Source organism: Bactrocera latifrons, unplaced genomic scaffold (genome assembly GCF_001853355.1).
Source record: "Bactrocera latifrons isolate USDA-ARS-PBARC rearing strain unplaced genomic scaffold, ASM185335v1 scaffold_31, whole genome shotgun sequence".
NCBI classification, from domain to species: Eukaryota; Metazoa; Arthropoda; class Insecta; order Diptera; family Tephritidae; genus Bactrocera; species Bactrocera latifrons.
Genome location: NW_017536741.1, coordinates 214612 through 237199, shown reverse-complemented (window position 1 = coordinate 237199; position 22588 = coordinate 214612). Strand labels below are relative to the sequence as shown.

At 40.7% G+C, this 22588-nt stretch overlaps 1 protein-coding gene across 16 annotated transcripts in view; it reads right to left on the bottom strand.

Moving 5' to 3' along the window:
- LOC108970794 (mitogen-activated protein kinase kinase kinase kinase 5) overlaps positions 1-22588 on the bottom strand; it is a 78247-nt gene that overhangs the window by 9718 nt on the left and 45941 nt on the right. For 12 of the 16 annotated variants that reach the window (XR_001993506.1, XM_018936373.1, XM_018936372.1 and 9 more), the window contains 6 exons: positions 17498-17918; positions 6881-6979; positions 5814-6112; positions 3171-3258; positions 2716-2779; positions 1851-1916 (listed from right to left, as the gene is read on the bottom strand). Coding sequence is in view for 15 of the 16 variants with exons in the window: in XM_018936373.1 (XP_018791918.1) it covers positions 1851-1916; positions 2716-2779; positions 3171-3258; positions 5814-6112; positions 6881-6979; positions 17498-17918 (1037 nt within the window). In the remaining variant the exon portion in view is untranslated. The remainder of the gene's footprint in view (positions 1-1850; positions 1917-2715; positions 2780-3170; positions 3259-5813; positions 6113-6880; positions 6980-17497; positions 17919-22588) is intronic. The other 4 variants (XM_018936382.1, XM_018936386.1, XM_018936383.1 and 1 more) reach the window with 1 other exon arrangement.

The following is a 22588-nucleotide window of genomic DNA, read 5'->3' as shown; positions in this document are numbered from 1 at the left end:
AAGAAAAAAACTTTGGTTGACGCAAACAAAAACAAAAAAACGAAAATGTTCAAAGTATTTACTGCGTTGGTGGCTGGGACATTTTTTCGGCTGATGTGCTAAGAGGTTGTGAGGTGTCCTCATTAAGAATTTCAGTTCACACATTTTCCTATTTTTTGCTATTTTGACACACAGTCGCAAAATGACCGTACATTATTGTAATTAATAAAAAATCAGGAAATAATTGGGTAGTCGAAAAAGTATTTTCGTATATCAAATCAAACTTCAACTTAAAAGATAAGTATATAGTTTATACTAATAAATGAATAAGCAAATATGTACACTTTTTGCCATTTTCCGCTAGACATTATTCCATCAGTGTAAATCGAAATTTCGCAATTTCCATAACGGAAGCGAGTGAACCATTGTTGTGCTACACGAACTGATACAGCATCGTCTTCGYAAACTTCGCAAATTTCATTGATGGCATTCTTCTTCCCTTTTTTATACAGAAATTTGAAAATATAGCGAATTTCTTCATTACTTTTCACTCATTTTAGAACAGCTGTAACTTTTTTTCAACTTTCCCCAATTTTTTTTTTTTTTTTTTTGTTAAATGAAACTTGAAATCTTACCTTTCCAGCTCTATATGATATTACACAATGTGATTGGTAGCACTGGAGATATACGACTTCAACGACATCTATTGATAAAATACGAAAATACTCTTTCCACTACCCAATATTTGCAAAACTAAATAAATTTAAATGCTAGAATTGGTTTAAGCGTTGCGTTTACAAAAGAGCCAAAATTGCAATTTAAATGTCTACATAATTTYATTCATTTAATATTATTACATTATTCAATTAAATATATTTCCTTTTTCAACTTTTTTTGTAACGCTTTCGTTGTCCATTAATATCTTAGCGAAAACATATCGACCACAGTTTATATAACATCAGCGCGGCATTAAAAAACTACCAACAAAATGTTGTTTTTTCAGCRCAAATGAAAGTATTTTACTTTCAAATTTTTTCATAATTCAACCCCGCGCACGCCTCTCTAATCCCTTATCACACATTCGGCCCCAAAAAGCGAGTAAATCATAGATAAACGCGCCAAATAGCTAAAATAACGAAGTGAATTAGTAAATTGCATGAAGGGAAAACTGGAAAACTTTGGCGAAATTGCATTCAACGCGTTGCCAACTGTACGGACGGTATGCCGACGAGGAGTTTATAATAATCATAGTGCATTAGGGCTAAACATGCGATAACAGGATGCAGGAAAAAATAAAATGAAAACGAAAAAGTTAAAATTCAAGCGCGAAAATAGGAAAATCGTAAATAAAAAAATTAAAGTGAAGCAAATAACGCAAATTACTGCATTTGCGCGCTGATATTTCGCACATATTGCACACACACACACGCGCGAGAGTTTCCAACACAACTATACATGCATACACACAACAGTTGCCAGCGGCAATAAGCAATTTGCTAAGCGGAAATATAACTGGTTGCGAGGCGCGCGAGCAGCACAAAAAGTGCATTTTTGGATTTTTAATTTTTTTTGTGGCTTGGCCGCGCTAGCAAGTCGTCCAGCATTTATTTGGTGGCACATTGACAGGCGCTTTTCATCAATACGCCGGCGTGCCAGCAACAAACCGGAAGCAATTAGGTGCGAAAATAGCAGCCGAGATGCCAGCAGAAATGCGAAACATAAAGTCATGCATGCAGCAGCGCAAGGAACGCTTTTGAAGTAACCAAAAAATTAACATTGCAAACAAAAGCACTGAAGCGAGATTGCTGTGCATTGAACTCTGTACTTGTGCGTATTGTGCGTGTATTTGTGCTGTGTTTGTGTGAGCCAACCTTAAGGACATGTTCATAATCAAAGTACCGGTGAGCTTTTGTCGCCGCACTGCAGCTGCTAAAGGACTAAAAATAAAGAAAAACGAAAAGTTGGTGGAGAAAATTATATTTTCAAAAGTAATTACCAGATAATAAGGGTTAAATCGAACTCAACTGCGTTTAGTGAACTCGAAGAAAACAGAAGCAAAAGAAATGAAAAAAAGTTTCAGCAAAACTGTGATGATGTTGTTGTAAACCAAATTCACGTTGAAGTGAAAGTAAAAAATGAGCGAGATTTCGAAGAAGCCGTTTGGCAGTGTGTATGGAGCGTGATTTGATTTTCTTTTTCTGAAAAACTATGCCGATGTGTATGTATAGGTGTGGTGTGATTATTGAACAATGTGTGCGTGTATGTATGTATGTATGTGCATATAAATAATGTGTTTGTTATGYTCCCCAGTGGGCGTATGTATATGCTTGGCACATGTGTTGTGTGCAGTTATGCGCGCCAAAATGTAGGCAAGAGTGTGCAGATGTGTGTCAAACTCGAGGGAATATATGTGGCGGAAATAATACATGACAGCGAAGCTTAGTGGAAAAAAATCGTTTTAGTGTTGTTATGCGGTTGTTGTTTTTGTTGTTACATTCAATATACGACGTATAAAGCAATTATGTAGACAAACAGGAAATTGAAGTATACTTTCAGGCATTTCACAGACACATTTAACACGGCAAACGTGTAACAGCGAAAAAAAAAAGCAATTTTATTTTCCTTTTTTGCTTTGGCAAATTGAAAAATACGGTAAATATTTGTATATGTACGTAGAAGTATGTACTATACACTACAATACATAGCGAAATAATGAAATGAAATGAATATACGTACATGTCGCTGGGCAAAGTTTCGGGACTAGATGAGCGATCATTCCATTGCGAATTCGTTGTCATGCCTGCAATAGAAAATCAGTTAATTTCATACATAAGTATATAACACGTATATATGTGCATATGAGTAGCTTAAACGCTACTTGGAAACACTTAAACAAAAACCGCCGCATATCACTTAAATGCTACTCCACTTGAAAGCAAAAACCCAAAAGTGCCCCAGTAAAGAAGAAAGCAAAACGCGCTACAGTAGAAGGGTACAGCACGCATTGGAAAGGGGAGTATACCACAAATATGCTTAAGCATCATTACCTCTACTTCCTTTAAAGAAGCGAGCACAACTACGCGGTTTACTCCCCCCTCCAAGCAGAGCTGCAGAGATACGTGTTTGTAGGGTGTATATTTCGCTAAGATTACGTACATAAGCACGGATGAGGTTAACTGTGAAACACTTACCTGTTTTCAAAGTGTGATTTTGCGGTGAAATACCATTTGGCCTTGATGTCATTTTGCTCGCTATTCGTTGYGGTACGCTGGCGACAGTCTATTTTGGCATTTCGTTTATTTATTTCAAGTGGTTGCCGTTGTTATAGTGGGTGTTGTTGTTAGTTACAGATATTGGTGACCAGCGCACAGTGCATGGAGCCGAAGGTCGACATTGGAGCAGATCGAACAGACGCGGAGCGCCATAAAAGGAAATTAAAAAAGAGTCAAAAAATTAATTCAAGTTGCAATTCAATTTATTATATATRCGGCAGCATGTCAATGTCGATTTTATGCAAGAAATTATTGTAAAAAAGGCATATTTATTAAATAGTTCTCCCAAAATTGAAAGWAGAAACATAAATTTCAACAATTATCTAATTTTGTATCCGAATTTGGAGTATTTCTTGTTGGCACTTGCGGACCTTATGCCGCTCCCCATGCAATAGAGATGGCACTTCAATGTCCTCATATAAAATTTATCGACYTGAGTATTCTTAAAATCAGCATCAATGGCAGCAGCCACAATCGGCCTGCTTCAAAGTGCCCTACAGCGGGAAGGGGGCTTGTAAATTGGATAGTATTTGTAGCAATCAATCCATCAATAAATGCTCTTACAATTTTACTAATGAAAGAAATATGCAAATAAAATAAAATATTCGTTTACGCAAATTGACAAAGGGACTCAGCAACTGACYGACTATCTATATAAATTGATGAAAWTTTCTGCATTTCCATGTATTTGTGCGAGCATACACGTGAGCAGAGATCGAAGCTGAAAGGAAATTGRTTAAATTTGTAGARGACTACATGTAAACATGAAGAGTATTTCATATTTTAAAGTTTCATTTGAAAGAAAAATGGTAAGAATGTCCAAATCCCTTCAATAACACAGAGGCAGCGAGCTGAAGGGAGTGTAAACGCGCAAGTGAACTTGAATATTTGCTTGCGAGCGGTTGTTAGAAATAAAATGTTATATTTAGTGCGTCTGTATGTATGTATATGCATTGGTAAATGTTTTCCTCAGCTTTCAGAGCGCAGCGAAAACAAAAAGCAAAATGAAAACTATAAAAATATTGCACGCAATCAGGCTTCAGCTGAATTTCAACAAAATTCTGTGGCGCGCAGTTCAATTGCCGAAGCGGCAGCTTAAAAATAATAATATTAGTGCGCCACCATGGCCACCAACGCCACCGCAAATGCCTACGAGCCTAGCTGGTGCTTATAAAGYTYCATTTCCAGCCGCCGCATTTCGATGTGTTGCCTTAAGCTTCATTACTTACACACACATGGCCATACACATGCTGATAGCGCATCAGMWAGTGGCATTGTGTGCGTGCACAAGTACGCGCTTCCACCATGGCCTTAGCCGCAGCCGCAGTATGCACATAAATCTAAAATGTTTACCTAACCATCAATAAATCTAATTGAGTGCCGAAATGACAAAAGCAAGGCAAAAGCAATCTACTAAAGTGTGGGAAATGTGAAAGACTTCAAAAACTACTTCAAATCCATTGAAAATGCTAAAAATTTTATTCTTTTCGGATTTTTTTGAAAAAAAAAAAAAACACACGTAATTAAAGCAACCGTTAGCAAAGGTCTGGCGCCCGATAGACGCGAGCACGCSAGTGTCACAACAAGGTCGTTTGGTACACGAAAAATAACGGTTGGGGCCTTAAACAAGACAACAATTGCGTCCTACAGCTTCCCTTAGCTTTCAAAGCACATATACAGACATATGMACATGAGAAGTTGTCATCGATGGCGGCACACAAAGGTTGTCGGTTTTAGAAAATCTAAACAGAAAACTTGTCACCGAAAAGTCACATTTATCTTTTTCAACTCACACCACCTACCACAAATTGCAGCTCAAGTCCCGTTGTGTGGTTGTATGGGTGTGTGTATGTGCCTTGTAGTCGACTGTCAAAAATACCAGCTCTCACTACTGGTAATGACATATACACATCTAGATGTGTGTGTATGTGCCTTGTAGTCGACTGTCAAAAATACCAGCTCTCACTACTGGTAATGACAGTCGCAAAGTTCGAAGGTCCAATAAATTATAGACGTCCGCCTAAAATCGTAGGCGAGACAGGCATATATATGTGGAAATTTTACCCACAGGTTTAATATTGAGCGAACTGGCATATTCCTTAAACCATTTTATTTTCGTCAAAAAGACGTATTTTTTCAACTTTGCTGAATCAAGCTTCTCCTAAACACTCCTATAATCATCGCGATAAATCCTACAAATAAGTCTGCCACTGTGATTCCACCTTTATGCGTTTATTGTTGTTTTTGTAGCGGCAGAAAACACTCCCCCAATCGTACAAAAGAATGCTGTCGAGGTTAAAATTCGGGTTCGTTTCGGTAATGTAGACTATACCATCGTGTGTCACTCAAAAGCCGTGGACAACAAACTGCCTCTACCTCTTTATTCAAAGCCAGAAATCCCAAAACTTGTGCTTTAAAACAAAGCATATTTATATAGCATTAACTTTAAGTTTTAAACGATATCCTTACATATGCTGGGCTTTGAAATTTTTCGAAGAATTAACACAGCTTGACGTCGTTTAGTGTAAACTACCATTAAGTAGTCAGATATTTTCCACTCACCTCTTCTTCCCCGTCCAAATAGTAGTAGAACTGCTGATTGGGACTCAAGAACTTTTGCAGCAACTCCTTGGCCACACGCACCGACATGTCGCCCTGCACGAATGGATGCTTCAGYARGCATTCGGCGGTCGGACGCTTTTTGGGATTCTTCGTCAGCGCCGTCTTCACGAAATTGTGAAATGTGGTGCTCCACTTCTCCTTGTTGCTCAATGTGGGCGGTTTGAAACCACTTTTCGACATTAGGAACAACGCACGCATCGGATGCAAATCGAACATTGGCGGCTGAAGTTCGGCAAGTTCTGCAAAAAATAGAAAGCAATCACGAAAATTACAAAGGATCTTCAGTGCGCAGCTGAAAGATGTAAATGTTGGCGTATAMATTTTTTTATTGAAACATGATGATTGGTTCATGCAGGGGATTTGCAAATAAATACACAGATTTCACGAGACAATTCATCTTACGACGACAGAGAGGCACTAGCACTTATATTCTTCGGCATCCGTTGGTCATTATCATAAAGTAGACATATACGCTGCACAAATTGTATTGGCTGTGACAAACGTCAAACACAATCGCCATAAAAATTAAGTAGAAATAATTGTGGGCCATCTTGGAAGGCGTGCGGCTCCCCTTTGCCTGCGCGGCGGCGGGTGTCTAATGAAATTAATGTTTAGCCATTACGGGACCAACGAGCTGATGCTTCAGTGCGTGAGCACGCATGTCCAAGACATATTAGAAATATATGTGCCCATAAGTCGCATAYCACCCACACACAGGCGCACGCACACGCACCTACACGAGCCTAAGTCGCTTTCGTGTGTGGCTGTGTGTTGCAGTTGTGGCTTTATTGAAATGCTGCGGCGAGTGAACCTATTGAAAGTGCAATAACTTAGGTATCAACTCCCGGCGTACAACTTTATTTACAACAACAACAACAGCTACATGTCCTCGGCTGAGAAATAATTTATGACGCTCGCAAATTACATGCGTGGATCGTCGTTGTTGTAAAGTGTGTGCTTTGAAATATTAATGGCAAACGTGCCAATTGAAATGATGAAAAACTTACCAATTGCCGTTATGCCAACCGCCCATATATCACATAATTGATTGTAGCCGCCTTTACGCTCCACAGCGGCCACCTCCGGCGCCATCCAATACGGTGTACCTGCACAAAAGAGATAGAGAGAATGATTGTGATGAGAAATGTATGCGAATAATATTGTTTAAATTAAGAAGGTGTCATAATTTTCAGTTCAATTAAATTAATTTTTTTTTTGATTTCGGCGCAAAGTAACTGCCGTTTAATTGAGTTACACACTCGCACTTCACAGCTGCAGTCACTCATGACGCTGATCACTCAGCACGCCTAGCTCTCGTCCGGCACCGATGTGCTGTGGTTTATTTACAGTATTTTAATTACAAGTTGATTTAATGAATTTGTGGCAGCAACAACTTCGAACAAACTTGCAATTAGTATTGCTGCATAAATTATAGCCGAGGGCAACAGCAGGCACAACAACCGCACGCCATGCACAGAGGGCCCAGCAGTCAAAGTTATGGCACTCTGGGTGCACATGGCGTATGAGTGATGCGAGTTCGCCCGACAAGTGACTGAAAAATTCGCCAAAAGTTAGTTGGCTAATAATGCAAGCAATACAACTAATACGAAAGCACGGTATTGCGGTTTTTAAATGGCTTATTGATTTTTTTTTATTAAAAATAAATATAAATAAGTAAAGGAAATCAGCGGTAGTTTAGGTAGGTCAAAGGGAGAAAAGACAGTTCAACATATTTTGCCACAAAATCGATGTAGAAACACCGTAATATTTACAGAACCTGAAATTGTGCACCTGATTTGCACATAAACTAGTCAAAATCCCTTTCAGTTTCCAAATACCACATACATATYAAAATACTARTTATATCACTTCGCTCAACCACCACATTGCCGTTGCGTCAGCTGCAYACTTRCTGCAACACACAGAAKGCGTGTCGTGTCGTGTGAGCTTGAATTTACTACAATTTATACATTTAATTGGCGACATAGTTGAAAGGAGCATGGCATTTGGACAAGCAGAATATGCACGAGTAATAATTAATTCAATTAAATTGCTGTTAAATTCAACCGAGAAATTCTACAGATTCCCACAATATTTGAGGACAAACTAATGGCAAATARAATGTAATAAAATGCGATTTAATGTAACTCTGCCTGCAGATATTATCACATTGCTGCATTTAAGTGATGTTAGCAGGACAMGAATTTCAAATATGTTTAGGTAGTGTTCTCGCCTCMAGTGTTCTGYAAAGKAGCCGCTTAAATCGGTCTGCTACTGTTWGAACATTTCAGTACACTTCGCTCTAATACTCAGCAAAACATAAAAATGATGCAAAACTAAGGATTTGGCTTAAATACACCAGGACAGCAAGAAAACAAACAAATCAAATTGCCCTCCGTGCATCTATCATCTTTCAACGCGTGCTTGCTGAATGGGCCTCAATAAAGCGCACATCACTCATACGCAGTGTGGCCGTAGAATAAGCGCCGCAGGGTATGTGCAACTGTGGATATGCGGTTATTTGGCACACAAAGCCAAGTGAATGCACGAGTGGTCGGGTGACTGAATGAMTRAATGAAATACTGTCGGTTTATAACGCACTGCGGCGCTCGTTTTCAGCAGCARGAGCTTAAGAATGCAGCCAATTGGGGGTGCGTTTARAGGGTGARCAGTGGTGCGGCTGATCTCTGGCAAATCCACCGCCAAAACTAGCACTTGAAATATCACTGAACTTTTAAGCYACCGCAGTAGTTGTGGGGACTGCCATCTGCTGCATGATGAYGCAGCCGGATGCAAAGAAATKKCGGGGAAGGCAAGATATGGCAGGAAGCAAGGTAAAAATAAAAATTCGAACAAGTTCTTTGAACTAAGATGACATGTCAATAAAGGCACTTAAACGCTGGCATTTGCTCAGTGTRACAGTACGGGCGGCGAGCAGKACAACAACTGCCACAAAAGCAGCGAGTACGGTTGGCACAGAAAAGCGTGTACTAAATAAAAGCATTTTAAGCTGAATGCTGTGCGATGCATAGCAATGCAATGTGCACCAGTGCTCAATAGCAGCTGACATGAAAGCGCGATGAGGATGTCCCCACAGCGTTCTGCGCCGCTGATGTCAGAAATGCGTGGTGGGAGTTCTCGAAGAATCCGTCTATGCGGACTTAGCGCCACAGTAGCCAGCGAGCAGTCGAACAAGTATATAGTAYCTCGTTAAGTTAAATATAAATGTTAATTCAAAGTATTACGACAGAAGAACACACATGCGAGTAGTTTAAAACGAGTTGTCGGCCCACGACTGCTTRATGCGCAGTTACTTAGTTATTAAAGTGGAACAGCCGGCGKCAGCAGAGGTTAAGCAAATACACACTCAGTCTTAAGCGTTGAACGGGCAAGAGGTAAGCCRTAGAATTTTCAGACAGACATAATTTGTGCCATTCTACATATCTTTTCTCTGAATTTATTGGATGCCTTTCAAACATTTGTCAACCTATTGAAAATATTTTATTTCTACTACTAGAGGGAAATGTGGGCCAGAAGACGAACTTAAACTCCATTTAATATGCTCCCTAACTTACTACACGCTTAATTTTTTTAATTTATCAAATACAAAAATATGATATTATAATACATAAGCAATTTTTTTTTTTTCTAAAATCAACATTTATGAAAGATGCGTTGCGATGAGTGCGCGTTCGCTGATAACGCATGAGTACTTTGTGTAGTTGTCATCCGGCAGCGGACACTTCCAACTTGCAGGTAGTTGTCGCAAAGCCAGCACAAGCAGCCAAGGCCCCGTTGGCTGATGGAAACGCTGATGAGCATATTATATGAGTGTTTTGGTAGCAACGCATGTGTCACGTGAGAAGTGTGGCAAGCAACAGGGGTCTCAACTCATATTGTCTCTACGTAGATAGGCATGTCATGTCCTGTTCATATTTAAGCACTGCCATGAGAATCACTTTAAAGCTTACAAGCACACAAACGCACACACTCGTACTCAGTCGTACAAATTCGCACACACATACAGTTGCTACAGTCGCAGCAGGCATGGGGGCGGCTAAGTAAATGTTATTGTACCAACGGCAGCTGCAGGTGATGTTMCGTATACGCAGCGTGGCACAAGAAAAGAACGAGTTGCTTCGTCGAGTCTCTTCGTTTCATGGAGGTAATGCACTTTTGCATGCATTTTTGYAGAGTTGAAAGGTTACTGTTCCACTAATGTAAGTTCTTTGTCGTTGCTGCCGTTGTCCTTGCCGAGTTCATACGAATTTCCTGGCAAACCTGGCAAACTGCTTTGTTAGCGCGTACCAGAGTACATAGCATGTTTGTGTGCGTGTGCGTGTACWTGTTGGCGCTTGTGTACTACCGTTTAGTGTCATTAACAAGTCAGCAACAAAGATGCAGCATGGAAATCACAGTCATCCGGTGGCAGAGAGAGAAAACACCGAGACGCCAACTGCTGTTGATGTGCAGACTTGCTCTTCGGTAAAGGGTAGCAGACAAAAACATCATCATCTACAACAACAATTGACTAACGGCCCACRTCATTAACACCAAACAAACATTTGTTGAAAAGGTGCAAAGAGCCAAGTGGAAAGCCTGCAGAATGTGGCGGAACGTTGACTGACACAACGAAATAGACACAAACACAATACAAACAAGCACCTATATAACATCTAAGGTAAGAGCAGGTGTAGAGCCAGCAATGTCCAGTTGCGAAAACAGAAACAGCAAATGCAATAAGTAGAATGGCTAGTTGATAGCAACGTGATATAGAACGTCACAACACCAAAATGTGTGACAGCTTTAGAGCCATGAATTTGACTTTGATTTTCCTTTACAAATTTTTAACAATATATTCTTTTATAATTAAAAATTTATTATGAAAGGTTCATCACAGCCGTATCTTCATAGAAAAAAGCATACATTCGCATCATTTCTTCAGCGCGCTTCAAAAATTGTGGTTCGTGCATGGATTTCTATGAGCCAGTGAGAATAACTTCTGTTGCTGCATGCATAACTGAGTTGAGTTTGCGGTACATTTCCACGCCATGATTCACTCAACAAAGACAGGAATTAGCTGCTGCTGATGCCATACTTGCAGGGCGCGCATTCGTCGTCAATGCTTGGCCTGAGCAACGCGTGATATTCGCTTACAAATACTTGGCTCTGCAAGTGTGTGTGTGTGTGTATCATGAGTCTTTCAAATGTCAATGTGCACTTATATTCATAGTACTACCTTACCTACTTACACACGCTCCTCTCACGTGTGTGCTTGCATGAGTTCGTACTATTTATGCGCACAGAAGGCGCATTTGAAAGCGAATTCAGCACATTGTTAGTACTTTGTGCCACTGTAAATCCAAAGTATTTAGTTTTTATGCGCGCTACAACCGCTTTGACTTCTATCAAATTAGCCTAATGACACTCCAGAACGTTGAAGTGATTTAATGACAAGACGGAGTGAAAAGCGTTTATTTGCTGCCAACCCCCATTCAACAACCGACAGATACAATTCCAATGCTTATTCATAACTCACGCACACGCCCCCCCACTCAGACACATGCACACACACACAAACATGCACGAGAACAAGGCAGTTCGTCAACTGCTAGGCGATAGGCAGGCCCACATGTCAAATGACGGCTTCCTTCCTACTTGCTCTGTGCGCGCGCTGGTGAAAACGTCGGCTTGGAGGGGTGCGGTGGCTCAGGGAYGAAATTGATGTGTTCGTGGTTGCATTTAGCGAATCTGTCGTGGTGGTGTTGTACATTGGCACACGTGAACGCGCACACATACACTTGCTTTTGTGTGTATACATATATGTTTGTATGTGTGCAGGTTTGTGCAAACATTGTTGCTTGGTACATGTCTATTTGGCTATGTTAAAATTTGWATTGGCTRACAGTTCGGCGGCAAAATTTAAATGCACACGTTGTTAGACATTTTGGGAATTTTGACATTTGCTGTCCCAAATGTTGCTTCAAATATGACAAATCTGAGCTGTCTGCCAAAGCATATGTCACATGTGAAATTTCGGTGTTCGTTTGAATTATAATACGGCTAGAAGGGGGCTGCGAGGAGAGTATAGCAAATTGCTTGAACGTACAGCGACTTTATATTCAATTTTTGAGAAGTTCTATTGGATCTTTGCTTAACTGTTTAGGTTTATCTGTGCGTGTTTGAGTGGTGTGCATTTAAGCGTGGCATACYGTTAGGCRCCTTTCSACCAAAAYCGKCTAACACGTGCAGATTGTTTACAATTTAAAGCATTTCCAGAATTTTCAAATAATTTTTTTGTTTCTGGCCAACCACACGCTCGCAGCGCTCATCATCACTCATGCAAACACATGCATAGAAAATAAATGATATACTCGTTTCCACCCACACATGCACGCATGCACGTTTGCTCACCATTTTGCTAGCCAAGAAAAGCAACCAAACACCAGACAAAACTTGGCAACATGTGCTCGGCGCGCGCTGCGCTCATAAGTTCGTTTCGTATGCTGCGAGTTTCCACTCACAGGAAAACATGTGAATTCGCTTATGCTAAATGCAGAAATTTCGCTTCCTTTTCGCAACATATTCCACTTTTCACTTCTCACTACTTGCAACTTAGTGCTTGTTTTCCACCATTTCCACCTCAATTTGCCGCTTGATAGGTGTGCCTGCAGCAATGTTGCCTAACTTTCCGTCGAATTTGGCACGGTCCATTGAACCCCCATTCATTACGTTTACAATGATTCTACTTCTTTAATGTTTGCAAAAATTCAACTGACTTTTTTATTCAACACSCTATTTGCTGCTTCTGCCTCGGCACGCGGCATTCAATTCGCTTATTTGTCTGCGTTTTGATTTTATTGGCTTCTGGTTCGCCGCCTCCACTAGTCTGTTTGTCATTACAAGCATTTGTCTGAGTTTACACTTTGTTTTCGCATAAATAACCCTCCTCCTCAAGAAGCTCCATGTATTTTATTACTACAGAAGGGAAACTTAATTTGATTATTTACGYCAGAAATTTTCGCCAAAAACTGGATTTCATTATAAAATATAAGTGTGCAGTAGAAATTCATTAGCACATCTGCTATGCTTGGTGATTCTTGCCTTATAAGTATATTGTAAACAATAGGTATACGTTGCTATGATCAACATGGCGTATGAGTAACATATGGCTTTTAGTACGTTGAACTCCAATTTTTCTCTATAGTGCACGGAAATTTAAGCTTTCTATTGGATRTTTAGGCTTTCTATTGACACGTAGTCGTATAAATTACAGTAAATAACTTGTACAACAAAAAATTCATTTGAAATTCGTTGCTGATACAAAAAGGTAAGACAAATCAATTTTCTCAAAAAATACGGTACTTTGTCTACTATTGCGCCATTTTTCGGTATTCATTCATTCTCTAACAGCTTATTTTTCACTTTCACTCGCACGATTGGAATACGAGCGCAGACAAGAATATTAAAGCTCTGTTAAATGAAGTGCATGCTTTCTGGCGCGATGCTCACCAAGTACGAACCCTTGACATTATTGCCTTTCATTGGGTGGCATCAAATCAAAACGCACAAAAAATTCGCTRTCGCATATTTCATTTCAACTGCATAACGCAATCAATCGCGTTGAGAAAGTAAGTACGGGACAAAAGCAGCAACAACAATAGCAAACACCATTGWCGGACTAATGAAAATGGCCGTGATAATTTGAGTAAATGCCGWGGTCAATATTCAATAGATTTGCGCTACACTGCTACCTCCACAATCATCCCATCTCCCTCCGCGCGCGTTCACCGCGCCATCGACAACTGCTGCAGCGTCGCGTTGTAATTGCTGCTTTTGTTGCTGGTTTAAGTCAACAATTTCGAATTTATTTCATGACCRGCATTCGAAAATAATGAAATCCACAATTCGATGACAGTGAAAGGATAAACAGCGATAATTAAATGAAACGCTTCATCCAGCAGCCTTTCGGTTGACCAATGATGGCCGCTGCGGTGCACCGTTCACACATAGCCGCGCGCGCTGCGGCAGCGTTGACCATATTTATTTGTTAGTTTTGCTCCATTTGTTTATTTCTCTTTTCAGTGGACAACTTCTGTTGATTGACATTTTAATGGAGCGCATGAAATTGCTAGAAAGCAGCGAGCGGAAGCGCAAAGCGGGACATCGAGGTGGAAGATAACAAAATGAAGCGCGACAAACAGCGTCAAAATAGCTCATAAGTAGCATTAAAAGGTTAAAGCATGGGCCGCCAGTTCTCTCAGCAAACCACTGAAGAAGCTATAGCGAAGAGCTAACGCAATAAACGCTACATGGACACTACATAAAGTGGTCCCTCCTTACCGCTCTGCTATGCAGGCGAAGAGCACGTAAAATCGAGCACAAAGGTATATCAGCACTCCATTACAATGTTACAAATACTAAGTAAATATCCGCACAAACACATACACACACACATGTATGTGTTCTCCCACATTCGACTGTCGCCGCCTCATGACGCTGCCGTATAAACTTAGCCGAGTGATCAACTAACTCTGGCCACTCTGACCACACACATGCATATGTATACATTGTACTTGTTCGCCACTGAAAGGTGCGAATTCTCATTTCCATATTAAGTTACAAAGTGATTAAAATGCAATCGAGGCAGTAATGACGTGTTTTCGATTTCATAAACGATTTAAGGACAGCCCACAACTGTTGACTAAAGACCGCATCATTTATTCGTAGTCGTGGCGGAGGAGAACTCCAATACGGTCGCCAATTCATTTTTGATAAATGGCTTGACTGATAAGAATAACTATTACATAAGTTTCCTGAGAGCTCTTCTATATATTAGCTCAGTTCAGGAGTTTATATGCTCCTATTGAATTAGGTTAGGTTAGGTCGTAGGATTGATCCAAAATCTATGGATCTCACTTGGACAAGTCTTTTATGTTACCCAAAAACTAATTAAAGTGCATCACCTTAYAGATCGATTAAGCGTTTTTAGCGGCTGTGCTGGATAGGTCATGTTGTCCGGATGGAAGAAAACACTCCAGCGTTGAATGTTTTCGTGTCAGTACCCGCCTTTGGAAATAGAGGATGAGGAGGACCTCCACTCCGTTGGAGAGATCTACTGGAGAAGGACCTGGCTGCAYCAGAAGGATCTCGCAGTCAAACATGTTCTAGTTGTTGACCAGCGCATGGCATAGGTCAAGCGTTAGACCGCAAGGGGACGTCGGACAATCGACGTGTTTCCAGTCGGCCGAAATTGGGGTAAGGGTGCACTCCTTAGACAGTTTGTCGGACTTGCAGCTGCATACAAGTCTTATTTGGAAAAAATTTTAAGTTGTTGCTAATGCACAGTCGGCGAGTTCAAAGCCACTATGCCGTTCGGTTATCAGAGAAAAATTCACACCTCTCTGAAGGAGGCTGCRCGTCGGAGCAGTATATCTACCGCTACCTTGATGGTAGCTACCTCCTTTTCAAAGACGTTACAGTGATCTGTTAGTATGAAACTAGAGTTGATGGAGAGCTCCCTACAGAAGACTCCACCGCTACTTTTACTTCGATCCATTTGTGAAGAAACTCATTGCACTTTTTCTTCAACGGGTTCGCCCCGCTCACAAATTCCTCGCAGGTTATATATTGTAAAGAATCGAATCGAAGTATTAGATCATTTTAATGTGTCCCTGCCAACAGATCCTAATACACCTAGCTTTCCTAAGTCGAATAGCAGTTTTGATGAGAGAGCACAAGAAGGTATTATTATCATGACCGCTAATTTCTCGCAGTGTAATCAAAGTAAAGCTACTTTCTAACACATGGGCCGATTAAAGGAAAGGACAAACGTATACATCCATCTTCATTAATATTTGAGAAAGTGCTATTTTTTCAAACAAAATTTTCGGCAAGTTGTGATGACGTTGATGAAACGTAAGCCTGAAGAGGAGTCGCAGTAAACAAAGTAATACAAGAGCTAACATTTAGGCATGAAACTGAAATAAACTTGCACGAGGACAGGATACAGTTAGAAAATAATTAATTTTAAGGTTAGGAAAGGAAAGGATGCACGAGTGGCACAGAGTGAGAGGAAATCTTGCTATACGGCTTAAAATAGCCTGCAGAATTAAATTAAAACACAAAATCAAGAAAATGGAACTGGTTGGAGGTGCCCTGGAAATCACAGCTGTTGTTAGGCGAAATATTCGATTTTCTTTCCACAAATATATATATTTTTTTTATTTTCGTAATTGAGAAAACTATTAGGTAAAAGAGAATAAAGAATTAAAAACTGGTATAATGAAATTTACATGAAATCAACGACACAAAACCACAGCGAAGGACCAAGCCATGAGCAAGTTACATAAAAATGCCATCGAAGCGAAGAAGCCGCATTCTTTTCAATTTAGTACAAGCAAACAGATTACAAAAAAAAAAAAAAAAAATTACAATCAAAAACACACAATGTGGGAAGAGGAAACTAATAGGGAGCATAGTTGAACTGCGAACAAGCCTTGAAAACATACTAAGCCCATTTAAGGAAGGAGGCAGCTCAGTCGCTAACACCAGCTACTCTTTAAACATCTTCGCTCCGCGCACGGAAGGCGGCGGGAGCAGGACAGCAAGTAAACGTACACAGACACACACACATACCCTTCACATATGCTGGTCCCACATGTGTAGGACAACAAAGAAGCCAGTCGTAAACAAGCAAATAGTAATGACAACAATACCGGCAGCGACAGCGGCTAAGCATGGAAGAATGTAGAGCAAATCCTGCGCAGCAGCCGAGAAACGCCAGAAGAAGCAAGGCGATAGATGAAACCACAATAGACATTGACCAATTGAGGAAGTACTAAGCTCAGTAACATTTACTTGCGGGCTTCGAGCGGCGGGTGTAATTTGAGTGTGGGTATCGCATGACATTTCGACTCGTTTTTTCTGTTTCTATTTTGAATTTTTACCCTACTTTCGAAATTCTTGTATGATTTTGTGAAGCACAGAAAGGAACAATGGCCAATTTTGTCAACCGAGAATGCGCCCGTTCCTTCGCTATATGTTCGCCTACTTCGCTGCTTTTGTTTGCCTTCTCCTTTCAGTTGGCATTAGACAGGCTACCTTGTTGTCGGAGCTTGAAGAAATTAAATGTCTTGTAGTAAGCTTTTTTAATAAGAGTTTTCTTTAGCTGCWAGTCGTTTGCCTATCCCCATCAACAGCGCTTAATATTTTTATGAGCTTATTATTAAAAGTTCTGCCATTTTCTCGCTCTGCTGTGGAGCGGCATTCGCTTCAACTTGCATAACGCACACACAGCCGTTTGCATTAGTATAAGTGCCAATTTCGCTCAATTATTGGTCGGCTGAAGTTTMTTGAATTTTCTTAACGAAGTTTTCATAAAGGAGGTTTGAAATTATTTCACAAATTTTGCGGTTCGCTTGAAAAAGAGCAATGAAAATTGAAACAAAGAAATTTACAGCGAATCAGCTAATAACCTAATAGATTCCAAACTAGGTGCCTAAATGAATGCAACATCCATAAACTACGTAAAAAGTCATCTTTTTTAATGGAACGCTCTATCCTGTCTAAGTTTTACAAAAATCGGTAAAAAAAAAATATTTTACGAACAGTTTTAAACTCACCGATAAAGCTCTTCCGCTTATTGATCGTGGCGGTAATCTGCGCGGACACACCGAAATCGGCCAACTTGACGTCGCCCTGTTCGGTCAGCAGTATATTGGCGCCCTTGATGTCACGATGCATCTTGCCCATCGTATGCAGGTACTCGAGTCCTTTCAATGTTTCACGGCACATGTAGGCGATTTGTTGTTCGGTTAGCGGTCCCGTCACCTGGTAGATGTCCTGCAGGCTACCGCCACCGCAGTACTCCATGCAGATCCACAACTTGTCGCGCCGCAGGTACGAACCATAATATGTGATGATGTTTTTGTGCCGACAATCGCGCATCATAATAATCTCCTGCTGGATGATTTGTATGTCGTCGGTGGGCTCGAGTTTGATGACTTTGATTGCGGCCAATTCATTGCTCTGTATGCGCTTTGCCTGTGCCAAAAAGAGAACAAAAGCAGAMAACATTAAGAAATGATGGAAGTGAATATTCTAGCAACGTAGCGGTAAATGCCGCCGTTAATGAATGCAAATTGAGTTTATTATTATTCAAATGATTCCTCAAACACGACTGAGTGCCAATTGGTGTTGGGTAAACACTCTCTCTATTGGAGAATAACATTGTGAAGCGAGTGCAAAAGGATTGCCATTTAAACGCTTGATTGAAAAAGAGTATAACTAAGCAGGCTGACGGGGGGCTTGATACTGCGTTATCGAGCAGTTGATGGGTTTGCCAATAAATTTTCAATTCTTTTCGCTTTCACTTGGCGCATAATAATACGTGCTAGGCGAAAGTGGTTAAGCGGAAGGAACGAAAAAAAAATGATTTACATTTTATTATTATGCCACTAACACAAGCGCAGGTATACAAGAACACGCACTTTCTCGCACATACAATGAGTAGAAAAGTTTATACACACTTTTTGCGCTTCTCTTCCGTGTGTCTTCTCCCAGCGYGCAACACCCTACACTCCGCCTGTCGCAACCTCACTAGGGCTCACTCAACGCGCTTGGCTATTGCCATTTTATGTTGCATGCAAATATTTGAATTTTCAATAAATTTCACTGCTGCACTTGGCGCGCTCTCTCTGCCACTGCTGGGACGCCGCTGCTTCCACTTTTCTTTGTCGCAAATAGAAATGCAAAACTTGGTTGAAAAGCAATCGACGTGAACGCTTTGGCGGGAGGCGGATTGAAAGTTGAATTGAATTTAGCAGCGCCAGCGATGGAAAAATGAATGGCATGAAAGCAGTGAGCAGTTAGTTTCGTTGATTGCACTTTACTTGGAGATAGTTGAAGTTTAAGTAAATCCATTAAATGCCATTCTGTTGGCTATTTGACTCGGTCGTATCAAAATCGCGACTGATACTCGTACCTTGGCGGCAGCGTGCGTTCCCGAAGGGGAAAAGTGCGACCAAAAATGACAAAACTAATGGGTTGGAAATAAATTTAAGTCAAGAAAGCGAAAGCTATATGAACAATTTTGAATTAGCAAGGCGGAGTGTGGGCGGCATCGATCATCGAAAATTACGAAAAAATTTATATTTAAAAAATAATGTTTAAGATTGGGTGTAATCGGAAGCAAATAACTTCATTTGAAGCGCCGGTAAATATTATATGTGATACCTGGTGATGATTCAGAAGATATTTTCTAAAATGTCGATGCATACTTTTAGGCGAGAAAGATAGGTTTGATTACGCAATGTCAAAAGAGAGCTCTCGAATTTCCTTTAGAGTTGTTATATAAACTAAACAATGTTACTGCTGAGMYCCAAATGAACCGTTGAGTGCTACCATCAATTTGTGTGTCCCTACYTAACAGTGAAGGCAGAATTGAGTCATTCGCTTTACAGAGAAGCAACGAATTTTCTAACGAGTGAAATTTGATGAATTCAATGCCGARGTTGATAGGTGGAAAGYAGCTTACACCACATCTTAACGAAAATCACTACTCAAATATTCAACAAAMACAAAAGCAGSCAGCGTAAAAGGCAAACAAGTGCAATGAGATGCAGCGAAAGGATACTGCTCACCAGCTGTCGGGTCCTTGCGCAGGACACTCTATTCAAACGCAGTTKGCATTTCCCAGCAAATGAGCAAAGCATGCAGCAGATCAGTTATGGAGCGCCAGCGGCCCGTCCTCCCAACTCCCTCGAAAGAGGTTGATTCCACCCTCAGTGGGTGAGGGCGCTCGAAAGAGGGCGATTGCAATTTTGCGGTTGCGAATTGACAGTGGGTGGTTGTTGTCGCTGCCGTTGGATAAGGATCGCAATCGTATTTGTCATGTTTACAGGTCAGTGGGTTTTTCAATTTGCATTTAGCTGCATTTTCGTTAGATTCACAATCGAATGCATTTATTTCGCTCAAAATGCGGTTTAATCGAAATCAATCTTTTGCATTTTGCATTCTCAATGCGTGCGGTTTGTGAGCGCCGGCAACTTGSAAGCTRAGTGAGATGCTATTAAGTTGTGTTAMAATTTTTTTTAATGATTTTCTCCAAATCGACTCGACTGCTTGCCTGTTTGCCAGTTCGCCTGTTTGTGTTCTCAATTTTCAGCTAAGCGCCAAATATAACGGAATAATTGGAGGCGAGGACACTGTGGAGGTAACAGGCGAAAGGCACTCAAGCTGGAACAATCACGCTTTTCTTTAAAAGATGCCATAAAATGCCGAAGCATTTGATTTTCTGAACTATTCTTCTTCGTTGGTATTTTTTGTTTTTTTCTTTGGTAGAAGAGGCAATGAAATTAGAGTGAGCTTTTACCATCTTGTTGGAATCGACTTTTGCTTCTGATAAAACCAATACTGGCGAGCGCCAGTGACACCTGTCGGATTCGCTTTAACAAACCGAAGTGCAGTTAGAGTTTACTCTATCGGACTGTTGACAAATAATATATTTTGGCGATTTTAAGGCCAAGGAGGGTAAAGAAGGTAAATTTGGCATAGAAAAATGTATCAAGTTATCTGTCTGAACAGAATCTGGCTGGCTTCAAGACTGGAGCATACTCTTGTATAACCTCTAGAGAAGCTCTAGTGACCGATGCCCAGAGCATACTAAATGCTGATTGGCAGTGAAAGTATAACGGCWGGAGAAGGCGAACCCGATGGCCCAATCGACGACGATGGAGCAGACGTTCCATTGCCCGACCATGAAAAAGTTGAAGAACAGCAAAGCAGCGGGGCTGATGGATTGCTGGATGAGCTGTTCAAACACGACGGCGAAGAGTTGGTAAGAATCATGCGTCAGCTTCTTTGTAGATTATGGATAAGGAAGCGAAGCAAATGGGTCAGGTAGTGAACAAGGACAAGACGAAATATCTCCTGTCATCAAAGACACTGTTGACAATCATAACTTCGAAGACGAACTGAGTATACAACTGAGAASTAAAGTCCTCTYTAACCGAACAAAACCGAAACTCTATAAGTCACTAATTATTCTCGTCCTGCTACGTGTTGCAGAGGCATGGACGATGACAGGAGGTTCTGCCGAAGATTTATATACTCTTCATTATATAACAGAAGTTCAGTATGCATAATTATGAACCTGTTAGCTAACAATATAAATGTATTCATGCCAAGCGCGTGTTATCGAAGGCGATGGGAGCTTTTATAATCAAACTACATTGTTTCGTAAATGGGTGCAGAGCTTCGGCTTTTGTATTTTACAACCGCAAAATATTTGCTTGTTTCCTTAATAGCTGTAGATACCAAAATTAATCGTTCGATAACATTAGACAATATTATTTAGCAGAGGTAGGCAGAAATCTATGACGAGCCACATTACCCAAAACCAATTACCAGGCAAACAGCACACTGCCCTGTGCACAAAGTGCCACACCCACCTGTTATTTCATGGAAACGGCGGTGGGCCAACTGGTTAGCCGTAAAACCGATTTCATTGACAACACCGCAGCATATTCGTTTGTAGGAAATAAGCGTAACCTGTGCAGAAGACTCCACGTAACGGTAAGCAGCCGAATGYATGCGACGATGTGCCAGCACAGGGACACCGCCTATTATGCAACATTTACGCGCAACAATATTGTGGGGATAACTATCAGTGTATATAGTTAGTAGCTCAGGCACACACAAATAGGCAGGTGTGTAAATGAGCACCATGTATTGGGCAAGTGATCCTGTGGGGGCAGATAACCTCAGACTGGATAGTGCGAGCGTTATGCAAATCGGATGGTGTTTGTCGGACGCAACGTCAGCCGGCAAGAAGAGAATTGTGTCGTCAATGGGATCACCGTCGTTGCCCATCGCAGTACTGATATCCAAACATATGTATATTGCCTGCCATGGATGTGATACGAAGGACGCGGCGTTAGTTAGTGTTGAGGGCGTACCGGCTATGCAACTGGGAAGCGAATGCATAGTTCAAGCACACCGATGCCTTTGCAAAGCGAATGCTACTGGGACCGAAAACGATCTTTGGGTCATCAGTAGCGCCCTGGCCGTTATAATAATGTTAGTGCAAAATTGGATCGTTTTCATTATTGGTAACAGTGTCCGAATGTGGAAGCGTTGAAAAMTATATTGTATTTTTTTTGGATTATGTTAACAACTATATAAGTACATCCATTGTAAATCCACAAATCAGTAAATGCATTGTGCTGCAATTCTTTCGTTATCCTCTCAATTTCTTTYCTGCGCAAGACTTTTTCCACATAAAATGTGCGTGCATTTGCAGATTTCCTCGGCATWTTTGCCGCTGTTGGCGAAATATGAGAAACTGGATTATATCCGTGTATATTTTTTGCCTTCTTCCACCACATTGTAATGACATGGCGCAATCACCCTTTAGGAGGAAGGAGCTGTTCGGAAGTTCGCGCTGCTGAGTGCAGAGATTGTCAGCATATTCGTCAGTTGCGGTAAATTACATACTTGCAACACGATTCCACGCCACTCAGCTCCCTTTGTTGTTGTTACTTTTCTGATTGTTATTTTCTGTCAATATTTTCCTTTGTTTCCCAGCACACGGCACGAACAAGGAGTGAAGCACATGTATATGTTAACAAGCTCATATTATATTTAATTTCTCGATTTTTACATTCCTCCATTTGCAATTTCCAATTACTTAACTATTAAGTATGCATAATAAT